Below are 20,903 nucleotides of genomic sequence, written 5' to 3'. Positions count from 1 at the left end.
GCAACACGTTTCATCCTTAAGGCAGCCAGTTGCGGTCAGTCGGATTACGCCAACTGGTTATGCAAGGACACAATAGAGACGTAAAACCTGAGTTATCTCGGCTTTGTTTTACAAATGGAATATCATTAGAAGGGGAATCAGTCAGACTTGAATAGATTTTACTGGATCAGACTAACCTCCGCCAAGGAAGATCAGCACCATAACAGATGACAATTTTGAGAAATCGCCCATCAATTAACTGTCGCTGATGGTGTAGCAACGTGTCAACAGTTCTTTGTATGTGTCATGCCATTTACTAGCCAATAGTCCAGGATGGCCCATCCCTTTATTGTTCAGAGTTAGGGTTCGACCCAAACACTAAACAATGTGACATGACCGAACATAACTTCATTGTTGTCCAGTTTATTGGGGATGGTGTAACTAGTTCATCCCGACTGACCGCCTGAGGCAGTGCTGAATGTTCCCATCACGCATGTGCAGTCGGATTTCTGTATGGAAAATAGTCACCCGTGACCCTTGGATGACCCTGGACGGGTGTAAATTACGGCGTCACCAGAAGTTTATTTCCTACGGAATCTCACTTAACATGAAAATTCCGAGTGGCTAGACGCTCTGGCAGGTATTTGGGGTTTGTAAGAACCATAGTTATTGATGTAACTTTTGGATCCATGAGTGGCCAACAGTCGGAAACAAGTTTTGCTGCAATTTGAAATTGAAATTGCAGATGAATAGCATTGCAATGTCACAGATGAGCTTTCGCAAACAAAAAATTTGATTCTGGGTCCGAAGTGAAATCCAGAAGCCCACTGCCAAGCCGGTTAAAACAGTTTATACGCTATATTGTGTTTTACAATAATACTATATTCAATAATAATACAATAATACTATGTACTATATTCATAATTTACTGTCTGAAAAGTGATAACATGACGGGTCTCTGCACAAGTGCAGTCAAAGATTGATCATTGGCAGTAGTTTCTCAAGTATCCACACCTTTTTTATTTCTTGCGTGTCTTTTTTTCCAATTATAATACAGCTACAGTAGCCGGGGATTTAATGGTTAGGGTTAAGCATTCAGGTTAGGGTTCAAAGTTTGGGTTTTGTTTCAGCGTTTGGGCTTTGGGTTAGCTAGCCTTATTCCCAGAAGCAGCCTAGCAGCACCTAGGAAAGCAGCACCTCGGAGATTTTTGGGTTCTGGGGAAGATGGATAAAAACTCATGTCATGTTTTCGGGTTTGGTATCAGGGGTAGAGTTAGGCATTAGGGGTTGGAGTATTTGCTGTGGTATTACAACCTCAGCCACATATTTTGTGTATTAATCTTTCAGATCTGCGGGATTGCACAGTGTCACCAAGACCTTTGATCAGCACAGTGTCTTCCACAACATTTCAAGTCTCAAGCGCCCAGCAGACCCATCCTGTCATTCAGCCTCCCCCGACTCCACCCAAATCCTTCCTGCCGCAAACCCACGCTGAGCCACCAAAGCCCCACTTATACGTACAGCCATCCCAATCCCCGCCAATTTATCCCAAACCATTCACTCAGCCCCAGCAGAGCCAGGCCAAAATTCAGGAAGTCCTCGCCAAGCCTTACCTTCAACCGGACCCTCAGCCCCTACCCAGACTGCAAGTGCCTCCGCCGACGCCGCCAAAACCACAGGGTTTCCGCCACGCGCTGGTCAAGTCTCAGTCGTTGCCGCTGGAGCAGAGCCCCAGCGACGACTACAGCAGGCTGTCTCCCACGGGTTCCGCGGACCGGCTACCTTACGGCATGTCCAGCAAACAAATGTCCATCAAGGAGAGGTGAGTATCCAGATGCCGTAGGTCAAAATACATCGATTGTCATCAAAAGGACGAAACGCTGTAGCGACCACTAACGGGCCAAGTCAAAAGGAAATGGAAAACATTCAAGGCGTAAGGGATTCGCGTCGAGGCGCTGGATTTATTGCATATTGTTTCCAAAAATACCATTCCTAGGTTGTGTTGGAATTTGACAAGTTAGGATTAAGCGTAAGGGAGAAGGCTCGACTGTTATTTTTACGTATTAAGGTTACGGTTTGGTTTAAAATGTATTTAGTGTTAGGCTGAATTTTCGATGTTGCTGTCTGTGACCGTTCAAGAAGCAGTTGAAAATGACTGAATCAGACACTTGAGCTCCATTAGCTTTTATGCATCCACAAACTCACTCAGGAGATGTGATGACACACTTTCTCTTCTATCATCTTTCTTCGTTCAGGCGTGCTTGATGTGACCTGAATTATCACCCTTGAGTGATTGCTATTTCCATGAACTAGTAGTACTAGAAATACCACGGATCTAAAAAGTCTACACACCCAAATGGCAGTTTTTTTTTTTAATACACCAAGAAAAATAATTTCAAAGCCAGGAAAGGCTGCAAGAACAACTGATCTTTATTTGGGGCGATTCACGGGCACATCATACTCGAGTGCTAAGTTCACACAAAGTTTCAATAAAGTATTTTTAAACATTATATTGCACTTCCTAAAGTCTTAAGGACCAAATCATCCAAAGTCAAAGTTATTTTTACAAAAAGTTACGTCTTGTCATTCATCAAGAGTTACAGTAATGTCTTGTTTGCAGGAGCAGTTGAGAGGGCTACCCGATCTGCTTGCAAACATTTCATGCCATGCTTTTCACAGCGGGTGCACAGATGAACGTGGTTCCCTTTATGCGGTAGCACTTTCTGAGATTTTAGTTCCATCAGCTGTTAGTGTGATCACCCTTTGCCGGTTTGGAGTACATCCTGAATGTGCTCAATAGATTGTGGTTTGTGGCATATTGTCGCCCCCTGATGGTCTGGAGGCCAATTGATTGAAAATTGTGGATGTTTTTCTTACACATATATTGTTTTTGACACAGGCATTTGACGTAACATCATCTGCCATCAGAGTCTCATTTTTTAATGTCTCAAAAGTCAAACATTTGAACAATGAGTGTGTAGACTTATCCGCAGAATTTTCACGGAGGGCGAGTGAGAATAAACATGGCCCTGATGGAAGCGTAACGTAATGGCTTTTGATGTTTTTGAGCCACTAACCTTGACAGGTAATGATTCAAAAGTATTTGTGCATTTGTGTCAGAGTGGCCCTGCTGAAGAAGAGCGGCGAGGAGGACTGGAGGAATCGGATCAACAAAAAACAGGAAGTGGCAAATGTGGCATCCGTCGAATCGCCCCGGCAACAAGAGGCGGAGCCAACGCATCAGAAGGTGTGACGTCAACACGCCGCGACAATACAGATCTCCCATCACACACTTGCCACAAGCATTTCATGTTGTCTGCCATTTTGAATTGGTCACATGATAAACCCTGTGGACAAGATCACCCTCTCCAAATATCGCCCCCCTCTCTTACCATTCCTTGTATCCTCCCTGAACCCCCACCCCCACCCTACCCCATCCCTCCCATCAGGAGGAAGAGATGGTCATCCATGACCACTCGGGAGGGTGCGTGTCAGATCAGCTGTGGGTAAGGCCCGCATTTCAGCCAATCACCTTCAAATGGGCGTCCGTGTCATCCAATCACGTTTGCAGATTGTTTGCACCTCCTTTGCTTGCTGTTCAGAGCACTGGCATGACTTTTTTGGGAATAGAGGCCAATACAAGTTTGAAAATTAAGGAGCAGGGCCGCTCGTTGTTGCTGTACTATGCTATATTAATAATTTATTGCACTTATGCAATATGTTACGTGGATTGTTGCTTGAGTTCTCTCAGATCCAACAACTATGAGACAGTGAAGGTGAATGAGTGTGATTTGTGATTGGGTCAAAGAGTCGGTGGGTGGCACTCCGTGTCATGAAGGGTTGAGCAAAATATCAATTGTATGTTTGTTTGTTTTTTTAAGTGGGGGTGTGGTGAGGGTGGCTTTGTGTAATTTGAGGACCCGTAACAGTGTCAAGACCAGATACACGAAAAGACTCCAAAAGATTTCTATTTTCCAATTAGCGAGGCATGAAACTTCTCACGTTTCTGACGTACGTGCTCGTGCATTCTTTCCTTTCCTCCTTCCTTTTCCCTTTCACTCATCCGTCCACCTCTCCATCCTCAGGAACCTGTCTTCTCCTCCACTTTCTCTCCTCCTTTCTCCCTTGGACAAAAGTGTCAGTACATTGAGCATCACGCTCAGGTAAGCGGGGTGGCGGCTTTGATTTGCCTCGCTTGGTATCCAACCTTTTTTTTCAAATTATTTCTTTATTTTGGTGGAGATGAGATCCCGGAGAAACGATTTTTTTTTGTTGTCATGCTTGAGTGCATCAGATTTTCTGCTTGGTTCGACGCCGTTCCTGTGATTGTTCTTAACAGGGAGGCGACATACTTGTTTCGGGATTAGAGTTAACCAAATCCCACCGAAGCTAAATGTGAGCCTCGCAGACGTCGACAGACATTATCCTATGTTTTCAGGCTCAGCCGGCCACAAAGGAGGACAAGGGAGCCCAGATGACCATTGATGAGAGGAAACAGATGATCTCAATGCGAGAGGACGCCTGGAAGAGCAAGGGCAAGGGTGCGGCCAACGATTCCGGCCAGTACACGGTGGCAGCGCGCATGGTGAAGAAAGGTCCGTAGAAAATTTGATTTTGGTTTGTAGAATTTGTGAAACGGAATGTATCTCACTTACATTGGTTATATTTTATACACCCCATTTTATGCTAGAAACAATATGCTTTTCATCACGTTGTTTGGATGAGGGCCGACCTGGTCAAATGTTTTTTGTTTTTTGTGCAGGCCTGGCTGCCTCCTCCTCGGTCATGGGGCCGATCCTTTCCCCCGTCTCCACCAAGCTCAAGAGCGGCACCGCACTGGTTGGGAAACCTCATGAGGGTGCGTTTGAATTTTGTCACACATCATATTCACTAAAGAGCATTTGTCTTCGGTAAGATGACTTTGATTGGTATCTGGTCATTCTATGTAGGCATTGAAGCCAGAGCAGACATGGAGTCAGATAAAAAGTTGGACAAGTTGGAGACCTTCTTGGGACGCCTCAACAGCAAAGGTACATTTTTTTTGTTTGGCAGCGGTCATTTTTAGCTGTCCGTAATATTTTGGCTTCTCGTGTCCATAGTGTCCGAACTGCAGGAGAGCACTCTGACAGTCACAGAGAAGGCGGTTAAGGAAGTGATGAAGCTAGACGACGAGATCTTCTCTAACTTCTACCGCCGCGTGGCTGAATTGCCAAACATACCCTCGCGTATCGAGCTCAGCGAAGACTTCGACGCCATTTTCGGCTCACAGCAGGGCTCTGGCAGGTTGACGTCGGCCATGGTGCAGCACAAGCGCTCTGTGCGTCCATCCAGGAACGTGCAGGCCTCCCGCAATCCCGTCAAGATGCTGGCCGCCCGCCAGGACATACGACACGAGTATACCGAGCAGAGGCTCAATGTGGCTCAGCTGGAAAGTAAGAGGATGTCCTCCGACAAGAGTGAGTGCATGGAAGACACACTCCTGACATTACAACATTATTATCTTTTAACTTCTCATATTACTGCGAGTTAGTTAGTTTGTCAATCTGAGTTAGTCAGTTACTTACTAAAGTGGTTTCGTTAAATTAGATTAGCTGTTATATGAAATTAGCAACAACCCCCCCCCCCGCCCCCCCCTAAAAACCCCGCTGTGTGTCAATCTGCTTCAAAGTGGTCCTCCTCTATGTTGCAGCGATTAAAAGATCAGAATATTCCGATGCAGCTCTAGCAGGTTTGTCCAGTAAGGAGAACTACAGCACTGTGAGTTTGCGCAGCGTCAACGTAGCGGACACGCCCACATCTAACAACAGCGCTGTCCCGTACAAAAACCTCATGCTTCTACACATCAAAGGTAGTAAGTTTCTTACCTGAGGTACCCACCCAGGCTCTTGTCTTATCTACGATATTCTCTTTCAGGCCGTCGCCACGTTCAGACCAGACTAGTCGAGCCAAGAGCATCGTCACTGAACAGCGGGGATTGTTTCCTGCTCGTGACACCCGAGCACTGCTTTGTGTGGATAGGAGAGTTCTCTAATGTCATTGAGAGGGCCAAGGTGATCTCTAGTTCTACATTACGTGGTTACGTCTAATTCATCATGACTATAAGCCCTGTCCTAAATATGGATGGATGTTTTTGTTTTTTTTTTTAGGCTATGGACCTGGCCTTGTACATCCAAACGAAGAAAGACTTGGGCTGCAGGGCAACCAAGGTACAGATCATCGAGGAAGGCGCCCAAGTGCAGAGTCCAGATTCACAAGAGTTTTGGACCATTCTCGGAGGACAGACTCCTTATCAACGTAAGAAATTATCCAAGTTTTATCTACGAATGGAAAAAAGTTTGACACACATCCTGTCTGGGCGATTAGTTGCTGGTCCGCCAGAGGAGGACGACCGGTTTGAGAACGCCATCGTGGAGACCAACTGCATCTTTCGCCTGCTCGATGACAAACTGATGCCTGATGATGATGAATGGGGGAAGGTGCCTCGCTGCTCCTTGCTGTCATCGAACGAGGTCAGCACCGGTGCGCCAAAAACACTCTGGACATCACATATGTTGAAGTTTCACTGTGGCTCACGGTCTGCGCACCAGGTGGTGGTGTTGGACTTTGGCAGCGAGGTATACGTGTGGCATGGCAAAGAAGTGACGCTGGCCCAGAGGAAGGTGGCCTTTCAGCTGGCCAAACATCTCTGGAATGGTACCTTTGACTACACCTGCTGCGACATCAACCCCCTGGACCCCGGAAGCTGCAACACCCTAATACCAAGGTACAAACCCTGGATTATTGTTTGGAGCTTTGAAGTCTCTGGCGCCGGACACATTTGTAATTGATGTAAAGGATGCAAACTACCCAAGCTGACGTGGTTCGCCTTGAACCACTTTTCGTCAATACGGTAATCATCTGCCACAGGAAGGGCCGAGGCCGTCCCGAATGGGCGATATTCGGCAGGCTCACCGAGTACAATGAGACCATCTTATTCAAGGAGAAGTTTGGGGACTGGTCCGAAGTGAAGCCGCCACTGTCACCGACAGAAGTGAACGATCAGCTATCAGAACAGGTTTGCATCGAATACTGATTGACTGTACCGGCCAGGTTTAGAAACCACAACTTGGAGTCTAAGTGATTGCTTTTCAGCCTTATTTACCACCGGGCCATTTTTCCAGAAGTCCACAAAGCGTGAGTGCCGGCCGTACGACGCCAGCCTGATGCTGCCGCTCCTCCAGTCATCTGTCACCACTATCTTGGATGGCGTGAATGTGGGCCGCGGATATGGATCAGTGGAGACAGAGGACCACATGAGGACTCAAGAGATCAGCACCATTTCGGTGGACGTGTGGCACATCTTGGAGTTCGACTACAGCCGCCTACCACGGCAGAGCATCGGCCAGTTCCACGAAGGTGACGCCTACGTGGTCAAATGGAAGTACATGGTCAGCACGTCAGGTAAGTCCTGCCTTTCACTCTGGGTTCTGTTTCCACGCAGTGGATGATTTTAACAGCTTGGTTTTGCCTCAGTGGGACGCAGAAATAACCCAGAGGTGAGGAGCACTGGACCGGGACGGGAGAAATGTTGCTATTTCTTCTGGCAAGGCCGACACTCCACTGTTGGCGAGAAAGGAACGTCGGCATTGATGACGGTTGAGCTGGATGAGGAGAGAGGGGCTCAGGTAGAAAAACAGGAATCTTTTTTCCTTTTTACATCACTTGTTGCTAGGTAGAGTTCATAGGGTTTGTGATTAGCCTATTGGTCCATTAAAAAAATGGAATGTGCTGGCCACACCCATGCACTGTTTCAACATCAACAACAATTCAGCTTTTTTTTCTGGTCATGACACTTGTTGTCGGACAGAGTTCATCGAGAGTTGTGACTGGTTCATCGGTCCATAAATAATATTTACATGCCCAATCAGTCCGCGTTGTTGTGCTGAAACGCATTTGTCATGTTCACCGTGTTCTCTATAACGGACTGTCAGGATTGTCATTTGCTCTGATGCGCCAACTTTTTTATGGATCTCTGTGTAAAACTAGTGTCTGTATAAGATGCTATTTTGCCTGCACAAAGTGGGGCACACAGGGAACCTAGCAATTTCCAAGTTTCCGAGGTAGTATCCGAGCCGTATCAGAGTCGCGGAAACATCTGCGTGGAAGCGGCTGCCGGGACAGACGTGTCCCATTTAACGTCTGCCGCTTTTTTCTGGCCTGTTGATTAAATTGGCCAAATGCAATTGTTACCTTTGCTGCGTTTTGTTTAAAATGCAGAGTCGTACTGTAAATAGATTTTCCTGATTGGTGTTATATAGAAGTTCTCTGTAGATGAAGTGGATCTTCGCACTCATGATGCAACATTTTTTTAAGGATCTGGGTGTGAAAATTTGTTCTTTGTGCTGATCAGGTGCAAGTACAGCAGGGCAAAGAGCCTCCATGTTTCCTGCAGTGTTTCAACGGCGGGATGATCGTCCACGCCGGAAAGCGGGAAGAAGAGGAGGAGAATATCCAAAGTAAACGCGTATTTTTAGTTCATGATTCATGCCTATCGATTTGTGGCATTCACTGGCTTTTTTTTTTAGGCGAATGGCGTCTGTACTGCGTGCGTGGTGAGGTGCTGGCAGAGGGCCACCTGCTAGAAGTGGCGTGCCACTGCAGCAGCCTGCGCTCCCGAACATCCATGATCCTGCTAAGTGTCGACAAGGCAGCCATCTACCTGTGGCACGGCTGCAAGACACAGGTGCATACCCGCAGTGTGGCCAGCATGGCGGCGCTCAAGATCAAAGAACAGTAAGGGTTGTTTTTTTTTTTGTTTCTTTTAATTGTATGATATGAACACACCATCTTTATGGATTGATTTTTAAATGCAAAACAGATGTTTCTGCAAATAAAATACTATTAATTTAATACACAAATGCTCACAAATATTAAATTAACTTTTACTGAAATAATCCAAATACCATTAAAAAAATCAAATGTCCTTCAATAATTACAAAATAATAATAATGGAAAATACAATTTCATTTGAATGAATAAAATTTCTATTTTTTTGGTTCAAAATACCTGTCAATGGAAAAATACTGTTCATTTAATGATGAAAGTTATCATGTAATAGATGTCAAATTCATTCAAATAAATACAAATGTCCCTAAATAAAATTTGCTGGATACAAATGTCATTGAATAAATGCAAACCTTATTAAAGAAATTTTATTCATTCATTCATTCATCTTCCGAGTCATCTTGATCCTCACTAGGGTCGCGGGGGGTGCTGGAGCCTATCCCAGCTGTCTTCGGGCAGTAGGCAGGGGACACCCTGAATTGGTTGCCAGCCAATCACAGGGCACACAGAGACGAACAAACACCCACACTCACACCTAGGGACAATTTAGAGTGTTCAATCAGCCTGCCATGCATGTTTTTGGAATGTGGGAGGAAACCGGAGCACCCGGAGAAAACCCACGCAGGCCCGGGGAGAACATGCAAACTCCACACAGGGAGGCCGGAGCTGCAATCGAACCCGGTACCTCTGCACTGTGAAGCTGACGTGCTAACCACTGGACTACCGGGCCGCCCTAAAGAAATTTTAATACATGCAAATACTATTGAATAAATACAAATGCCAATACAGATAAATTCATTAATACATCAATAAATACATCGAAACAGAAGTAAAATAAGATAAGATAAGATAAGATATCCTTTATTCGTCCCACACTGGGACACAATGTCCTTAAAAATAAAACTTCAGTTAAATAAATAAATACAAATAATATTCTATAAATTAAGGTGTGAAGAGAGAGAGAGAGAGAGAGAGAGAGAGAGAGAGAGAGAGAGAGAGAGAGAGAGAGAAGATGATTAAATACAGTATGTTCAATATAATGATTAAATAATATCAAAATACTTTTGGGACATATTTCCCTTCAGGTGTCCTCTTGAAGCAGGACTCCACAGCAGCAGTAAGGTGACCATCCACGAGTGCGATGAGGGCGTGGAGCCGCCGGGCTTCTGGGAGGCTCTGGGACACAAGGACAGGAAGGCCTACGACTGCATGCTGCAAGGTGACAAATGTCCACCTCACACAACTGTATTCTCATGATACATAGTATTAATTTTGATCTTTTGTCCTTAAAAGGGTAATTTAGAGTTTACAATCCTATACAAGGTCATGTTTCACACCTCAGACCAACACAAGGCAACATGCTTCAGAATCAGAATTCCCAAATCAACGATATTGGGACAACTCCGTAAGGACAAAAAGTAAAGACAATGTGAGCTTAGGACAAAAGTTTTGTGACACATGCAGGTAAAAAAAAAAAAAAGTGAAATTTGACAAAAGTATTTGTACACAGTGAGTGAACATGTGGAATTCAGAGGACATTATTGGGATAAAGTAACAATGAAATATTTCTTCCTGCAGACCCTGGAAAATTCAACTTCACTCCACGGCTCTTCCAATTGACCAGCACATCAGGAGAGTTTGTGGCGACCGAGTTCTTCCACCCGTCCCGTGTGCCGGACCTTGTCAGCTCGCTGCCCTTCCTGCAGGAGGAGCTCTACAACGTGGTGCAACCGGGTGAGGCTCGTCTCAGAACCAGTTTTCTCCTTCTTTAGTTCAGGGTTTAGACTCAAAAGAATACTGGAATGTGTGGCTTTCCCAGCGCTGTTCCTGGTGGACAACTTCCATGAGGTCTATTTGTGGCAAGGCTGGTGGCCACAGGACAGCGAGAGCAGTGGATCAGCTCGCATGCGCTGGGATGTGGACAGGAAGTGCGCCATGGAGACAGTGCTACAGTACTGCAAGGGTAACCTTAACCCCCCCCCCCCCTTCCCCAGCCCAATACTACTAACCCAATTTCTATATTTTATTTTATTTTATTTTAGCATGGCTTTTTAAAATATCACATCAAGTAATAAAGCAGCTTACTTAATTAACACAAGGGCAACCAAGGTTTACCATTCAACAATATGTGAAACAGACACCCAATAGAAGCTACAGGTATCTAAAACTTATTTTAAAAAAATACTAAACAGAAAATCTGAAATAAATAGAACATTGATCCCAGTTCATGGGTTCAAACAGATACCTTGACAATAATTCCGTTTTTAAGTTTCCTCCTGACAACCTATCTCCCACGATAAACTTCCAGTGGATTTCAATGGCAGTCTGTTGTGTTTTTGGCAGAGAAGAGTGACCGGAAACCTCAGAAGTCCTACCTGATACACGCTGGACTGGAACCGCTCACCTTCACCAACATGTTTCCTAGCTGGGAGCACCGGGAGGATGTCGCCGAGATCTCAGAGAGGGTAATGTCACGTTCAATGGCAGTCCTAGCTTGAATGGCGCCCTATATGAGAACCCACCTTTTGGATTCCCCAGGACCCTACAGCAAACAAGTAAATTGTTGTGTAAAGTGTGATCAGCTAACATGACATGGCTGATGTAACACACTACAATACAATACAATACATCCTGATTGATATAGCGCTTTCACAACAGCTACAGCTGTAACTAATACATCAGTGATTCTGAACTGTTGGGTCGGGAACCTAAAGTGGGTTGACTGGTTACAATTACATGTGTCTATCGTTTACAACAGTACCGACATTTCAAAGTAACAGATGAAATTTTGGACCAAAGAGCTTCTCCTTAAAAAGCCATTGCTGTGTCTGCAGGAAGCAGAGGTGTGCAACCAGATCATCTTGGTCGAGGACGTACTGGCCCGGCTCAGTCGGAACACATTCCCGCTGGACCAGCTGAGGGCCCGGCCGCTCCCTGAGGGTGTGGACCCACTACGCCTGGAGATCTACTTGTCAGACCGTGACTTCGAGGTCAGGAAAATGGACGTTAATGTTGCTTTTAATGAAAAATGGGGCAAACCCCATATGGTTGCCAACGATACTCTATATCACTAATGTTAGACAAACTCCACAGATCCCACCAGCTAGCCAACGAGCTAACAGGCTTGTGTGGCGTCAACTCTTTGCTTAGAAATTTAGAGAACGACGCAGAGGTAGCCGTTCAGGAAATTATTGCATCCAAGAAAGATGAATTATCGGACTGAAGGCAGAGCTAGCTAACTCTTTGCTGTAGCAGTAGAAATGGGCCTAGTCATAATCACTCAGTAACTTGCCCGAGATAACGACTAATGCTCATATAGGCGTTCAAGTTCTTACGTTGTTCTGTCTGATGTCACTCCCGATTAGAATTTTTAAAAACATTTCAGTCATATTGCTATTTTGGCTAACACCCTCCTACCACACCATGACACAACATTCCATGGTCCCGTCTCCTCATTACATAAACGTTAGATGTGGACGTCGATGTCACAATTTGGTAAAATCACTCAGAAAGATTTGTTCACAGACAGGTTTTGAGACAAAGAGGCAGAAAAAAAGTTATTATTTATTATTAAAGACTCACATTTCCATTATATGTGCCCTTTAACTCCCACTTTTCAGAGCAAGTACTAAATGTGTTGAGGTAAGATTACCCTTTAAACTCTCATACTGTCAAATCACATTTTCTGTGCACGACGACCACCCTTGAAAAATAAGAACTGAACAGGAAAGGAAGTGTGGTGGGTTGCATTGTGATTGTCTGCAGCTATGGATTTCCTCGCATTCTTTGCGCTATTGTTTTCCCTACTGTCGTAAAAACACATGCGTGTCACTCTTTTTCTTCCTGATGTTCACTTTCCTCCAGATTAATAAATGAATGCATCACTCTCACAGTGTACAACGTGAAGCATGACCAATGATTCAAATGAATGGTGAATAGCAGCTAGCCACACATGTTGGTGCATGTCACATACCGCAAAAATTCTCACACTTTTCTTAAACGGCACCTAAGTGTTAAAAATGATTGAGCCATTCTAAAAATAGTAACATTAAAGAAATATCATGTCAGTCACGATCACTGTGTGCGTATTATTAGTTTCTTTAAAGGTAAAATTAAGCTCACATTTTTATTATGTTGTATGGTGTCCCACTAGTCTGAACACATTATTCTAATTCATATTGAGTTTGTGGAATGTGAATCCAGCAGCAAAATCCACTCGTTTTTATCCATCTCACATGGGCGGCTATTTTGTCACTTGCTTTCGACTGCAAATGACATTAGAGTCGTTAGCTCAGCTAATGACCAGTCACGGCTCAGCTTTCCAGTGTCCCATGACCTAACTCAAAAAACATGAAAGCTGATTGGTTGTTACCTGACAGCACAATGGAATGTTTGCCTCAGATCTGAGGTTCGGAGTTTCAATTTTGGCTCTGGCCATGCTATGTGCTTTACCCTCTGTCCTTGTGTAGGTTTTCTCGATGTAATTCATCCATCTCACCTTTCGCAAACACACATTCCCTTCACCATAGTGTCCGTGGGTGTGAATATAAGCATTAATGCTTGTTTGTCTTTTATACCCTTGCTCATTGGCTGGAGACCAGTCCAGCGTGTAGCCTGCCTCTTGCCCAAAGTCGGCTCGGATAGTTTACGTGCAGTATAACCCGAAAGAGGACAAGCACTACTGACAAACAAAGAATTGGTTGGATGTTTTTTATTTGACAGAGGTGCTGTCAAATGGATTTATGGTTACCAATTGTTTTCCTTGTGCGTTACAGTTGCTGTTTTGATTTTCACTTTGCTATGCACTTGTGTGTGTGTGTGTACTTTGTAGGAGGCTCTGGAGATGAAGAGGGACAAATATGAATGTCTGCCAGGGTGGAAACAGGTCAATTTGAAGAAGGCCAAAGGACTGTTTTAAGCAGGTTTCATTAAAGATGGAACAAGAAAAGCACAAAAAGAGGGAAAGAGAAAGATGGAAATTTACAGGGAAATGGCATGAAGACTTGAAAGGCACTTCCTGTTGTGTGTCGGGAAATCGCAACACCAAATGTGTTGGTTTTTGTGGAGCTGAGCTGACACCACGTTACACAAGTGTGCAGATTTGGCATCATCGTTACAATGTAAATGTTTGATTTAAAATCATGTATAGTGCCTTTGCTTAATTTTCTTGTGTACAGTTTATATAAAGACGGTGGCATAAAGCTTAGAGAATCCAAAATGGAGTCATTTTGTGTGTCCTACTTCATAAATGAAAGCACTTTTGAGCCCACTTTAACTGATTGGGATTTTTTTTTAAACAAAATTATGTCGTTTCCGTGGAATGAATGAATAAATAAATGACAATAGAGTGAATACAATTTGAAAAAAAATCTGTAAATACGTGATGGATGCTGGCCCACGAGTATACTGTACAGGGGTGCACTATATTGATTACACTTTTAACCCCTCTTTGATTGAGGATGCATTCTTTGTAATATTGTCTATGAAGAAAAAAGCTGTCAGTTCCATGAAATAAAAATAACATTTTATTGCACCATTATTATAATTATTATTACTATTAGTCGTACTGTTATTATTAGTAGTAGTAGTATTGTTAATAGTAGTATTAAAAAACTAATTACATCGACGGAAGTACGCCACTCCAACCCAGGAAGTCTTTTTCGCCCCCTGCCTGGAGTCACGTGACGCTGATAACCACATAAAAGGAGCCGTCACTGGCCCGCCGGTCCCTCTCCTCCTTGTTTGGTCGCAGTTGTGGACAACTGTTGGGTTGACCGAATTGTCAACACTTTCACATGGTATGTCCAAGTTTTACTCTCTGTCTTCGAATAGCCGTTTATTGTTCGTTGTTCACTTGTGGTGCGCTTAATAAGTTATTTCCGTGTTGAATTGTTGGCGAGCTTCCTGCTAGGGCAGCTCACCGCGTGGTTCTTGTGCCACTCCTAACAAAATGGCAGCTTAACCCCAAGTGATGCATTTCAACTTTTGACTGTAATTTCGAGTTGTGAAACGGCTCCTTAGTGAAGTCTTGGAACGTGGGGTACAGTGCCGCTCATTTATCCAGCGCATTTTTGTAAGGCGCCACCTGTTCTAGCGCTCGTTTGGATCCTCGTCAAACAAAATGTCGTCTTTTTAACCCCGTGGGTCAAGCTTTCAATGATGAGTTGCATGTGAGTCCGTGTTTCAGCTGAGTCTGATGATTATTATTCACTGCACTGATGTGTTTGACCCCCACACCTCGCGGAGAGGTGTGGTGCTTGTTTTTAAATGATTGGTTGAACGGTTTCTAATGCAAAGAAAAATCCATTCTTTATTTTTAGGTTCTCTGCAGTGACCTTGATACCAAGGTGGATCTCGAACTGTCCTTCGCACACTATTATTCACGTATGGATCTACATTACAGCTTTTACATGCAGGTCTTTTTTGTTTTTTCTTTGTAGGTGATGTTCCTGAGCTGTATTGTGCTGCCCCAGAACGTTGAGTAGAGTTTAAATAAATTTTGAAAGTTTCAGTGCCACCTACAGCGATGACATTTAGTCAACACTTCAAGAGTTTTACAAATACTACCTTTACAAGTGTAATTGTGTGGCAGTATACACTGAAAAGATGGGGGTGGAGAAGTGAATTGAGATTTTGAAATAAGGCACTCATAAATTGTGGACTATTGATTGTTTTGGGGTGAAGGTGTTTTTAAGTTTAAATTGACTTGAGATTAGAACTTTAATTTTGTAACCTCCCCCACTTTTCACTGTTCATCTTGTGTACTAAGACATTAATATGAAATGTGTGAAAGTGACAATTTCCTTTTGACGGGTGGTAAGTTTAAGGTGAATGTGGCATTCCTCACCCCAATGTTTCTCCTCAGTCATGCATAGTCTAGAATTTTGTGTACACACCTCAAACGTGTCTAATAAAATAATTTTGTTTAAATGTGTGTAGTTTGATTTGTGAACTGTTGCACATGACTGACGTATGACATACTGAAGAATGTTGACAGAATGCCACCATGTTATTAGGTACAGTGGTACACTACCTGACAGAAGTGTTCAAACTCTAAAACGGCTCTTACAAATTTCTGCTTCCAGTGTCATGCATCATGTCATAACGTCAATTACAAATGGGATTAGATGCATTTCATCAAACGGCATTTTTTGTTCAATTGAACCAAATATCTACAATTCTGTAAACTGGAACAAATTTATATTGTATTTCAAATTGCCTACATTAACTGGTAATTCAAGCAATTAAGTGAAATCGGGTAATTTCCCTTGGTATGTCCCAGGATCTTGCGTGACGAGTTGTAAATGACAATTAAATGGTCAGTTTGGTTATCGTTACAAAAGTCTGCATGTTCCACATGCGCTATTTGTGCTCTCCTTTCAAGCACGTCAGTTCCTTCAACGCTCGTCATTGTCCATTTTGTGCCGGCGACGAGGCTGCGCCGGAGTCCACGTTGCTGAGCGTCACGTCCTTGTTCCGCTTGGTCCCTGTCTGATCCAGTGACGTCCCCTCGAAGAGACGCGCCATGAAGCCCAAGCCGTTCTTCTTGATGTACGATTTGCCAGCGAAGGTGTACAGGACGGGGTTGGCGCAGCTGCTGATGAAGGCCAGGGCTGACGTCACGGCACGGCTCGTCTGGTAGATGTGCTCCAGACTACGAGGGAGACGCAGCAGGCTTGGTTCATGAGGTCAAAGGTAAGCGATGTACTTGGTCGGAAGCTAACATGTTCAGGAAAGGAGCATCTCAATCTGAGATGTTGACTGCAAATTGTGTTCAAGGTTCAAATTAGGTTTGATTTAAAGAAAAAAGGATATGTATGTGTGTATGTATATATACAGTATGTTTTGAGGGGGCGGCCCGGCAGTCCAGTGGTTAGCACGTGGGCTTCACAGTGCAGAGGTACCGGGTTCGATTCCGGCTCCGGCCTCCCTGTGTGGAGTTTGCATGTTCTCCCTGGGCTTGCGTGGGTTTTCTCCCCCATTCCAAAAATATGCATGGCAGGCTGATTGAACACTCTAAATTGTCCCTAGGTGTGAGTGTGAGTGCGAATGGTTGTTCGTCTCTGTGTGCCCTGCGATTGGCTGGCAAACGATTCAGGGTGTCCCCTGCCTACTGCCCGGAGACAGCTGGGATAGGCTCCAGCACCCCCCGCGACCCTAGTGAGGATCAAGCGGTTAGGAAGATGAATGAATGAATGTTTTGAGGGTCAGGTTAGCTGAGAAGTTTGCCCGAGACAAATCAAGAAAATGGTTTATAAAACATGTAAGGTACGTTTGTGGAGAACTCTGTGTTCGCAAAAATCATGCTTTCGATTCCTTCGCTCAAACCATTCATTCATTCATCTTCCTAACCGCTTGATCCTCACTAGGGTCGCGGGGTGTGCTGGAGCCTATCCCAGCTGTCTCCGGGCAGTAGGCGGGGGACACCCTGAATCGGTTGCCAGCCAATCGCAGGGCACACAGAGACGAACAACCATTCGCACTCACACTCACACCTAGGGACAATTTAGAGTGTTCAATCAGCCTGCCAGGCATGTTTTTGGAATGTGGGAGGAAACCAACAGAAGCGATTTGCTATACGGTTTCACACAGTCAAAAATGTTTTGATTTCTTTCAACTCACACTTCTCGTCTGCGTGATCCCTCCGAGTACCATTCGGCCGCCACCTTGGACCAGACCAAAACAGTGTTTGTTGAAAAGAATGCACCATTAAGCTTTGACGATCGTGATGTAAAAGTTATTAGGCAAACCTGTATCATGTTGATGACGTGGTACGGCAACCAGAAGAGACAGAACATCACCACAATGGCCAGGATAAGCTTTTCGCTGCGGACCTTCCGGCGGAACTTGGTCTCTCTTAGGCGCTTTAGAATGAGCACGTAGCAAGTGATGATGACGGCGTAAGGCAGGACGAAGCCCGCCACTGTTTCTAAGGAGTACTGGAACCTCACCTGCACACAGTGATTTTTTATTTTTTTTTAATGCCATGGATCTGCTCGTATGTTTGACTGATGGGGTTGGTTTTCCTACACATCACAAAAGTACGGCCACTGTACGTTTATCATTGGCCCGCCGCATATTCTAATAAACTAAATAAATAAATAAACTAAATTGGCCCGCGTCACCGGATCAGAGTGTCAAATTTTTGAAAACGTTCCGGCCTCCCTGTGTGGAGTTTGCATTTTCTCTTCGGGCCTGTGTGGGTTTTCTCTGGGTACTCCGGTTTCCTCCCACATTCCAAAAACATGCATGACGGGCTGATTGAACACTCTAAATTGTCCTTAGGTGTGAGTGTGAGTGCACATGGTTGTCTCTGTGTGCCCTGCGATTGGCTGGCAACCGGTTCAGGGTCCCCCCACCCCCGCCTACTGCCCGAAGACGGCTGGGATAGGCTCCTCCACCCTTGTGAGAATAAAGCGGACGATGGATGGATGTTCATTGAAGATAAAATTGCCTTCTATATTAAAAATCGAAGATAAAATCTTATCTGTTCTGCCCGTCGCAACCGTCACAAAATAACATCGACCATTATCAACTTTGGCTATGGGTGCTTACGTAACGAGGCAGCGTGTGGTTGGGCACGCACACGTGTCGCGTCTTGTTCCGGTCGTCTTTGTCTTCCCGTACATCCCGGAACACCAGGGAGGGCAACGCGGTGATGGCCACCAACAGCCACATGCCCAGAATGACGCGGCGCACCAGCTTCCTGCTAAGCCTGGCCGCCGTCTTGCGGGGCAGCACTACCACCACCAGCCGGTGCACGCTCATCAGCGTGATGAGGAAGATGGAGGCGTACATGTTGACATTGCAGAGGTAGAAGAGGCCCTTGCACATGGCCGTGCCGAAAACCCACGTCTGCTTGGCCAGGTAGACTATGAAGAAGATGGTGAGGGCCATGAGGAAGCCGTCGGCGCACGCCAGGTTGAGGATGAGCAGCGTGGTGACAGAGCGGCGGCGGGCGCGGGCGAGGATGCTCCACACGATGAAGAGGTTGCCGGGCACCCCCAGCAGGAAGACCAGACTCAAGATGAGGGCGCCCACCGTGGTGGTGTAGTCATTGCTCACCACGCTGTCATCTTCGGGATTGTTGTTGCGCGCGATGACATCGCTCAGGTTGTTCATGCTGGACGGAGAGTAAAGAGCATGGAGGTGGCCTTATTTTTGTGAATGAAAACCGATTTCACAACAAGGAGGTTCTTGGCTGGTTCCTGTCTTGGTTCTTGACGTTTTTTGATGTGCAGGCTCCTGACTTGATTTTTGTTTTGTGTTTATTTTAGATTGTTTTGGGGACTGATTCTTGACTCTCATTTCATGTGGCTTTTGTTGTGGTTTTTGACTTGGTTCTTAAAATGGTTGTTGACATGGTTCAAGGGTGATTTTCAATATTTTTTTGATTGGTGACTTTTTTTGTGTGTGTTTAAAATTGTTTTTGACAGAGCTGGAACATATTGGTTCCTCCTGCCGTTAACTTGGTTTTGACCGTTTCAGTTTTTGACTTGATTTGTTATTGTTTGTTTTGTTTTTTCCTGGTCATTGACTTGGTTTTTAATTGGTACTCACCAATAAAGTGGTTCTCTTTGAGGTTCTTGGCTATGTCAGTTTTTTATTCCTTTGGTTCTTTGCATAGTTTTCACTTGATTCTTGGCTGCATCACAACTTTGTTTTTGGGGGGGGGGTTGTTCCGAGCAAGTTTTAGGCATCGTTTTGAGAGTGTTTTCATGTAATTACTGATGTGATTCTTCACTTTATTTTATTTCTTTGAATACAGTTTCTTCCCTTGATTTTTAAGATGTCTTGACCCGGAGAGCTGTGCTTTACCAAGCGCTATTCTACTTTTATCATAACTGGTGTGATTTGAGATTTTCTCTTATTTTACATAAACCACCAGCCTGACGTTGTCTCACAAATATTCACGCAAGGATCTGAAGCCAACAGCTTTCACTCTGCATGCTAAAACACGCAGCCCCGAACATTTCACTTAAAACAACGCCTGTTGCTACATTGACTGCATTTCACCTCCAGTGAGGCTTTAAAATGCAAATAGTAAATTTGGGGTCACACAAAGTCTAAAAACAGTCATGTGAAGATCAAAACCAAACTTTGTCAACAGGACAAAGTGAAAATATGCATGCATAATGTTTTTCAATAAAAATCTGTTATAATATACTGTAGATCCTAATAAAAAATTGATAACTAGAATATTTACTTATTGCAACAAATCTAAGTAAAAATGGCCTTTGTAATAATACGTGTCTGCTCACATGGTTATATCTGATCATGTATAACAGCTTCAAGCTTTCCTTTTTAGGAAGGTGTGAGATAATAGCTCGTCTTCTTTTCAGAAAAAGTACTTATAATGACCAACCCATTACAAAAATAATTATTTTCCTCCGCTTTATCAATACCAATCCCCCCAAAATGGGCCGTCATTTATGGTCAGGTAAACTGAAATGAAAAGCTAGTCAGAGAAGGCGGCACCGTTGACAGAGATCCGAACGGAACATATGTTAAGAATCACTGACCTTTCCAGGACGCAAATTGTCCAAAGGAAAATATTCCACTTGTCCTGCTCCGTGCTCTGTCTGTTGCCTTGAGTGACTTACCGTGTCACGGCGGTCCATCCTAACGTGAATCACACCCTACACTTGCGCGCGCACACATGCTGTGACATGCACACAGGCGTGTGCACTTCCCTTTTCCTATGAAAATTTTAACTTTTTATTCATTGGAGTGTTGTTCTTGTTCAGTGAATCGAGCCATTGTATGTCTGAGGCCCTTTTATATTTATATGGTGATATTGAAAGTACAATTTATAAGCATCCAACTGTTGTGGTGGCGACGTCATCCAAATTTGTAAATTTGATGACGCTGTATTCCATCACTCACCAAGAGAAACGTAATCGTATACCCATGACGATATTTGTATGAAAACACTTTGAGACAAGAAATATGAATTGAAATATGAAACATGAATTCAGCTATTTGCATTGTTTTTAATCTGTCTTCCGTTATTCGCTGCAAAATTCTTCTATTTGTGTTTTTGTGCTCATCCTTAAATGCCCTAAAATGCCCCAAGATTGCGTCAAAGCTCTCTAAATACA

The 20,903-nt window shown here is 44.3% G+C and overlaps 2 protein-coding genes and 1 long non-coding RNA gene across 11 annotated transcripts in view; 2 read left to right on the top strand and 1 right to left on the bottom strand.

The window, feature by feature from the left end:
* LOC127616581 (supervillin-like) overlaps positions 1-14,024 on the top strand; it is a 29,967-nt gene extending 15,943 nt beyond the window's left edge. For 6 of the 9 annotated variants that reach the window (XM_052088246.1, XM_052088242.1, XM_052088243.1 and 3 more), the window contains 24 exons: positions 1,327-1,801; positions 3,100-3,226; positions 3,429-3,485; positions 4,065-4,142; positions 4,418-4,574; positions 4,742-4,837; positions 4,929-5,009; positions 5,079-5,435; positions 5,669-5,827; positions 5,893-6,029; positions 6,126-6,273; positions 6,343-6,488; positions 6,567-6,742; positions 6,886-7,033; positions 7,140-7,419; positions 7,492-7,643; positions 8,369-8,474; positions 8,544-8,751; positions 9,888-10,021; positions 10,381-10,536; positions 10,622-10,765; positions 11,146-11,267; positions 11,637-11,792; positions 13,634-14,024. In XM_052088246.1, coding sequence (XP_051944206.1) covers positions 1,327-1,801; positions 3,100-3,226; positions 3,429-3,485; positions 4,065-4,142; positions 4,418-4,574; positions 4,742-4,837; positions 4,929-5,009; positions 5,079-5,435; positions 5,669-5,827; positions 5,893-6,029; positions 6,126-6,273; positions 6,343-6,488; positions 6,567-6,742; positions 6,886-7,033; positions 7,140-7,419; positions 7,492-7,643; positions 8,369-8,474; positions 8,544-8,751; positions 9,888-10,021; positions 10,381-10,536; positions 10,622-10,765; positions 11,146-11,267; positions 11,637-11,792; positions 13,634-13,720 — 3,887 coding nt within the window. In that variant the 3' untranslated portion in view covers positions 13,721-14,024. Of the gene's footprint in view, positions 1-1,326; positions 1,802-3,099; positions 3,227-3,428; positions 3,486-4,064; positions 4,143-4,417; positions 4,575-4,741; positions 4,838-4,928; positions 5,010-5,078; positions 5,436-5,668; positions 5,828-5,892; positions 6,030-6,125; positions 6,274-6,342; positions 6,489-6,566; positions 6,743-6,885; positions 7,034-7,139; positions 7,420-7,491; positions 7,644-8,368; positions 8,475-8,543; positions 8,752-9,887; positions 10,022-10,095; positions 10,347-10,380; positions 10,537-10,621; positions 10,766-11,145; positions 11,268-11,636; positions 11,793-13,633 lie in introns of those variants that run through there. The other 3 variants (XM_052088244.1, XM_052088245.1, XM_052088248.1) reach the window with 3 other exon arrangements.
* Positions 14,025-14,481: 457 nt separating this feature from the next.
* On the top strand, positions 14,482-15,732 carry LOC127616635 (uncharacterized). The gene is made up of 2 exons (XR_007967138.1): positions 14,482-15,149; positions 15,243-15,732. It is a non-coding gene; the product is annotated as an uncharacterized LOC127616635 (long non-coding RNA).
* A 51-nt stretch (positions 15,733-15,783) lies between these two features.
* ltb4r2b (leukotriene B4 receptor 2b) lies at positions 15,784-20,491 on the bottom strand. The gene is made up of 5 exons (XM_052088310.1): positions 20,325-20,491; positions 18,358-18,925; positions 17,553-17,753; positions 17,425-17,468; positions 15,784-16,456 (listed from the first exon to the last, which is right to left on the bottom strand). Exons 2-5 carry the CDS (start codon positions 18,922-18,924, stop codon positions 16,210-16,212), a joined length of 1,059 nt encoding a protein of 352 aa, XP_051944270.1. The 5' UTR covers position 18,925; positions 20,325-20,491; the 3' UTR covers positions 15,784-16,209.
* Between the last annotated feature and the right edge of the window lie 412 nt (positions 20,492-20,903).

This window comes from Hippocampus zosterae, chromosome 15, assembly GCF_025434085.1.
Source record: "Hippocampus zosterae strain Florida chromosome 15, ASM2543408v3, whole genome shotgun sequence".
NCBI classification, from domain to species: domain Eukaryota; kingdom Metazoa; phylum Chordata; class Actinopteri; order Syngnathiformes; family Syngnathidae; genus Hippocampus; species Hippocampus zosterae.
Note: the sequence above shows the minus strand (reverse complement) of the source record. Positions and strands in the feature narration are given on the sequence as shown.